This window comes from Metopolophium dirhodum, chromosome 8 (genome assembly GCF_019925205.1).
Source record: "Metopolophium dirhodum isolate CAU chromosome 8, ASM1992520v1, whole genome shotgun sequence".
Classification (NCBI taxonomy): Eukaryota; Metazoa; Arthropoda; class Insecta; order Hemiptera; family Aphididae; genus Metopolophium; species Metopolophium dirhodum.
Genome location: NC_083567.1, coordinates 14,097,601 through 14,104,618, shown reverse-complemented (window position 1 = coordinate 14,104,618; position 7,018 = coordinate 14,097,601). Strand labels below are relative to the sequence as shown.

General features: G+C 33.7%; 1 protein-coding gene across 1 annotated transcript; it reads left to right on the top strand.

The window, feature by feature from the left end:
- The first annotated feature begins 5,349 nt into the window (after window positions 1-5,349).
- LOC132951322 (52 kDa repressor of the inhibitor of the protein kinase-like) lies at window positions 5,350-6,330 on the top strand. Its single transcript, XM_061023147.1, has one exon. It carries the CDS (start codon window positions 5,350-5,352, stop codon window positions 6,328-6,330), a length of 981 nt encoding a protein of 326 aa, XP_060879130.1.
- Window positions 6,331-7,018: the final 688 nt, after the last annotated feature.

Here is a 7,018-nt window from a genome sequence, read left to right as displayed (position 1 = left end):
TACCAGCTCAAGCTTTCAGAAAAGATGCTATACTTGATACTTTTGAGCAAGGTTAGAGGGAGAAAAAGTGTTTACAGAATAAAAAAGAAATAAACATCATTGTAAAACCATTACATTCCTCGCTCCGCTCAGAATCTAAAATTCTGTTAATTTATCAATTTATTATAATAATAAATCTTAATCTATGTTATTATTTTATGTTCATAAATCATAATACCTATATATTTTTAATTTTGTATTTTTGTTTATTATATATATATATATATATACTTACCATGACATCATGTACCAACTAGGTACTATAAACGGTCGTTTATATACTTAATAGTATTTTCATGTACCTACCGGCTACCACCAAATTGTATAAACTACAATTACGATAAATACGATTTATTATTATTTATTAGTTTATTACCTACCTCAGTGCCGGATCTGGGGGGGGACAAGTAGGTATCTTTGCCCCGGATGCTATTGGCAAAAGGGCGTTCAGGCGCTCTTAAGTTTATGAAAAATAAAAAAGTCATGAATATAAAATATGTATAAATTATACATATTTCCAAAAAAAAAAAAGGGTCACGGTCCTGAGGCCCATTGACTTTAGGGGCCCATTTTTATCCCCAAAATATATTTTTTTAACCCGTCCAATACAGTTTTCAAAAAAAAGAATTTTCTAAGTAGGTAGGTATAGTAGGTAAATTATTATTAATAATTATAAAATAAAATTGTTCTCAATTTTATATCACGAAAAATTACTATAAATAATCAATTATGTTGCCAAAAATTTTGTTGTTTTTTTGAGCATTTTAGATTACCGATTTAACTATTTAAGTATATAAAAAGGTAGTCATAAGAAAAAATTATTTAGCTCTTGTAAATTAGGTATTTTGGTTAAAAGTATATAAGCATATTATACTAAACTTTAGAGGACCCATAGTTAATAACCTAGCGCCTAGCGAACCAAAATTGATCATTCGACTGTCAAAATATTCAGAAAAAAAGCTTTACCAGAATCCATCAAAAAATATAGTGGTTGCCATTTGAAAAAATAAAATCAATTTTATTATTGGTATACAACTGCGTGTTTAAAAATGTTATAATAAATTGCTTGTTAAAAATAAAGAAACACATCTTTTTTTGTTTTAACGAAATTCCATATCATCGATCCATAATTGTTAAAACAAAAACCGTGTACAATGACATATTATGTACAAAATTATACAATAATATTATTAAGTCATCAATATGTAATGATACAATTATTTTGAAGTTAACGTTGAAAGGGGGCCCACTAAGTGTATGGTGTCCTGTGGCCCAATTGATCCTTAATCCGGGCTTGGGTACACCCCGTGCCTCAACCTACGTAATGGTGCTACATTTTTTTGTCAAATTTCCTAGATCCGGAACTGAGTCCTACACATACAAAGGGGGCTAGGTAAATTGAGTCTGAAACACTTAAACTGAGTAGAAAGTGGTAAACTGAGTCTCAGATTTGAAAAGGTTTGACGTAAACTGAGTCCCGGGTTTGAAAAGTTTTAACGTAAACTGAGTTTCCTAAAAAGCACATTTTTCTTCTCACTTGTACAGGCTTTTTTTTCTAAAAGCAGTTGTTTAGAAACTATATTAGACATTTTTATATACTTTTAAAGATGTTACTTACGGTTTCATAAAAAATTACACTATGCAATACATGTATCATGCTTATCGCCGACGCCTGACAAAATTGTTCGTCTGCACTCGACGCTCGTTCCACGAAAACTGTGGTTTCAAATATTTAAATTTAAAGCCGTAAAAATATTGTTTTGTAAGACTATAATATTCTAGTCATCATGCGTTTAGTGTATATTTTCAGTGGACAATAATGACTAATGTCTATCACAACAGTCTAAAAATTAAATAAATTCAAACAATTCAGTTATAAATATTACCTATATTATTTTATAGTGTCAATATTAAAAATATGACGTGCAATTCATCAATACGCAGTAGGCAGAAGTCTCGTAAAATATTCGAATACAAGTATTTAAGTACTTTTTGAAGTATTAATATGGTATTCTAAATACAATTTTTCGAATGTATTTTTTAAGTATTTTGAATACTTTTTAAAAGTATTTTTAACAAAATTTAAATAATTGTATTAAAATACCATAAAGTCCGTTTTATTAATTTTAATTTATTATTCTTCACAAAAAATTGACATCAATAAAAATAATACTGTTTTCGTTGAAACAATATTGACAATAATATTATAGTGGCTTAATGTGGCGTAGTGCGTACACTCAACTGCGGAAACGCACTAAGTGTACGGAACGGCCGGCGTTGCTAGTTCCCGGATGGGTGACCACCGGCCCGGGATTTTTAGCAATGAATCCTTGCCACACATAAAATAACGTATTTTCAACCGTTTCTCCCCCTACTAACACCTGCAAACAAACAAAAAAAACCAATAGCTAATAGCCTAAGTCGACAGCCAAGCTCAATAAAAAAAAAATAATAATATTATAATCATAACAATTATCTTTCCTTATAATATATATATTAGTTGGTACCTACTTCTAAGAATAATTTATTGTATTATCGTTATTTTAAAGTAATGATACGTACAAATCGTATAAACGCATAGTTTCATAGACTATAATTTATACAATATTATACCAAATAAGTTATTAGCTAGGTAATACTTACCTATAATATTAATATTATTCGTTAATTGATAAATCTAATAAGTAATAAAGTAATAAGATGTTATATTAGTGATATTACTAGGTACCTAATAGGTACCTATATTAGATAATGTAGGTATCTGGTAAACTGTATATTATATTCTAAATCACATTATTATCGTTTATTTTCATTCCGTTTTACCACTGTCCACTGAATATATAGAATACTGATTACTTTCATATTTTACTGAATGTCTGAATAGGTACCTATTAGTTATTAATTATTTATATATAAATATACTAATAGTATGTTTTTGTATAGTAAAAGTAGGTAATAACAATGTTTAAAATTTAAAAAATACCACATCAAATTTTATATGGTTTCTGTATTGGAATTTTTTAAGAAAACATAAAATCTAATAATTTTAAAATAGTTTTATATTAATAGTTAATACCACTTTTTATTGTATTCATTAAAATGTAATCAATATTAGTTTAAATATATCAGAATGAAATATTTGAACATGTATTTGACACGGTAGACTAAATGTGTGGTTGAGGATAGGGTGACCCGAAATAACAACGTTAGGCTTCAATTACTTTTTAATGTTTATTCGACATAATATCCTTACAATAGTAATAGCTCGTAACGCGCACGGGAACAGACTCCCGGCTCGGCCGGCGGCGCGGTCGGACGTCTTTGCCGACGTCTAGGCCCCCACCACCTGTCGTCCGACAGTAGCTCGTCGTGTGGGTGACAAAAGAGCTTTCGTCCTCGTCGTCGCTGTTGGGTAGATTTGATAGCATGTCGACGTCTGGGAGCTCCTGCACCCCTACCCGGGAGCTGGAAAAACTTTTCCTCGTCAGTCGTCGGAGTCGAGGTTGATGAAGTCGGCCACCTTCGGCTCCTCTTGCGCCAGCCCGCTCTGTTTAAGGTCGGCCCTGGTCCTCACTGCCCTGACGTTCCTCGTGGTGATGGTCGGCGTCTCCCGTCTCCCTTGTAGGTCGTCGGAATTCCGGTTGTTTTGCGGGAGGGGGCACCACTACTCCCCGGTCCAGTGCGATCTGGATGAGTGGGTGGGTCGTCAGCTCTTGTGGTGTCGCCCCTACGGCCCACCTGGCCAAGGCCCGTCCGTCATCCGGTTTTCCATCAACAGTTGGCTCGGTCGATGTCCCCCCTATTGGTGCGGTCACAGGTTCCGTTTGGGTGCCCTTTTCCGCTCGTGGTTGGGCCTTCCCGCAATGTCGCCACATAGCCATCAGCGTTTCCCATGTGGGGATTCCCGATGACCGACCGGCGAGTCGGCGCGCGTCTGTTTTGTACCATATGGTTCGATTTTACCACGTCTGTGTTATTTGGGAAATCCAGGAATGTTTCCACTAGGTAATTCTCGAATCGGTTTTGGGAAAAACCCCTCGGACAAGTTTTGGGTTTTGCCCGGCCCGCATGTTTGCGGCTCGATACCTTCAGCTGATTTAAATTACATGGTGTAATTGGCCTTCCCTTCCTCGTCACTGGGTGTGAATTTTTCCGTTTTGCTGATAAAGTACCTGTTTTTTCGCGAGATTTTGGTTTTCCCTCACTGCTGCTACTCTGTTGACCGTCCGCCCTTGACACGTACGAACCTGGGGTTTTCTTCCGGCATTGCCGTACATTACCACTTATCAGGCCCGTATACAGGGGGGGGTTATAGGGGTTCAAACCCCCCCCCCACCGATATTTTTAAAGTAGGTATATATTTATAATATAGGTAATAAAAACTAACTACATACGTCTTTATATATAAATGTATAATGTACAACTACAGACTACAGTTTATTTTCAGCATTTGTAAATTTCCCTCTAGTCATTACACGTTATCTTTTAATATATTGTATAATATATATAATATTGTTATCGCAATCTTGCGGGAAGACGGACTTAATCGTTTTCTAGCTATTTAATTGTTCCGTGTTCGCCAGTATTATCGTTCAGTCGTTCAGTGTGTTTTTCAGAAGTACCTATTCACTGTTCAGTAATAATATAAAATATATAACGTGTATTTAATTTGATTCTATTTCTTAATAAGTGTGAGTCTGTGTAGCTGTTTACTATTGCATTATATTTTATACATTTTTTGAAAAATGAAACGAAGTTTGCCATCATCATCATCGTCAATATTTAATTTTTTTCATAAGAAAACCAATCAAACTGAATTGGGTACAGAATTAATTACTACAGAAGAAGTTCCGTGTGCGTCTACTATTGAAAACGGTGCAATAGAAAGTACTGTAGATTTACTTCGAGATATTGGACGGTATGTAGATGTTAGAATAACTGATGATAAATTTAAGTACGATTTATTAAAAAATCCGTGGCTTCCTTCTTCAAATTATAATTTTGGAAAATCGTGCTAAACTAGTTCCAATTATTGGAACAATTATTTTTGTGGTCGTCAGGAAGTGGCATTAAGAGGAGATAATGACAGTGGACCTATTTTTAGTTGCAGTGCTGATAACAATGATGGAAATTTCAGATCGTTGTTAAGATTTAGAGCGCAATCTGGAGATTTAATATTGAAAAATGTATTGTATTGGATCTATATCTACAATAACTTCATTTTTTCGAAAATCACCAATAAGGTCAGAAGTTCTTAAAAAGTTCATAAAAGACTTAATTCCATGCACACGCCACCAAACACTTTTAAAAATGTGTGAAACTCGTTGGGTTGAACGCCACGACAGCTTGTTACGGTTTAAAGAACTATATTTACCAATAACTAACACATTAAGGGAACTTGAACAGCATCATAATTTAGAAACATCAAAACTTGCATTTCAACTTTCAAAAACTATCACCTCAAGTTCGTTTGTAATTTCATTGTACATTATAGAAAAAATATTTGCTATAACATTGCCTTTATGTAAATCTTTACAACAAATAAATGTAGATTTATCTGAGTGTTGTCAATATGTCAATAACTGTGTGAAAGTTATTAATTCAATTCATGAAAATAGTGAGGGAGAATTCCACAAATTATTTTTAGATGTCGAAAATGTATTAAGCTTAGTAGATGAAACGGTTAAAATGCCACGATTAATTAGGCAATCTACCTATCGTAACAATATTCCGGCAGATTCACCAGAACAGTATTATAGGAGATCAATTTTTTTGCCATTTTTAGACTACTTCAAAAGTCAATTAATTGAAAGATTTATAAAACACAATTACATTATTTCTGGGCTGCAAAATTTGATTCCAAGTTTTTTAATTAAATTAAAACCAAGTAGCAATGAGTTTAAAAAATGCATTGATTTTTACAAAAGCTTTTTACCGACTTATGAAACTTTTGAATCAGAATTGAAGGTGTGGGTGGAAAAATGGAAATCAGTATCCGATAACGAACTTCCTAAATCTGCAATCGATACTTTAGGCGTCATGTCGAAAGACTTTTATCCAAACATTTGGTGTTTAATATCTATACTTGCAACACTCCCGGTGTCCACTTCATCTGCAGAACGTTCTTTTTCAACTTTAAGACGATTAAAAACCTATTTGAGGAATAGCTGCAGTGAAGATCGTCTAACAGGTTTAGCTTTATTGTCAGTCCACCGAGGTATCCAAATAGATATTGAAGAAATAATCAATACATTTTCAAGAATGCCACGTAAAGTTGACTTTGTTTTATGAATTAAAATTGTAGGTATTCAACCATTTTTTTAAATTATTTATATTTTGTATACATTATTATATTATGTTTTGTAGTGCATAATATTATCTATCAAATTATACTATAATTATGTATTTTTAGTTCATGCGTATTAAATATTTTTTACAACCATTTTTTTTTAATTATTTATATATTGTAATTGTATACATTATTACATTATAATATTTCGTAGTGTATAATATTATTGATCAAATTATAATATAACTATTAACTATGTATTTTTAGTTCATGTATTAAAAATATTTTAAACCCCCCCCCCCCCCCCCCCCCCCCCCCCCCGAAAATTGATCCTGGATACGTGCTTGCCACTTATGGGTCCGTCCACTACTTTACTTCGTGTTTCAGTATTTTACTTGCCCTTCGAAATCTCGGTATTTCTTCCATCGCTCCGTGACTTAATTCGAGTTCTCTACTTCCAACGGGGTCGGTGACGGTATGACTTTTGTCGTCATTGGTTATTGCCACTTGACTCCGATGTCAGTTACGTTTGTACCCTCGATTGGATCTGCTGGTGTGCCGTGATTGTCGATTGAACCGGCCTTAACGACTCCTAATATCAGTAACACATGGTGTTTGCCTACTCCTCTATTTACCATAGTATTGGAGTGACAGTGACACCAGTTGGGTTACCCTTTTGAACCTTTGTTC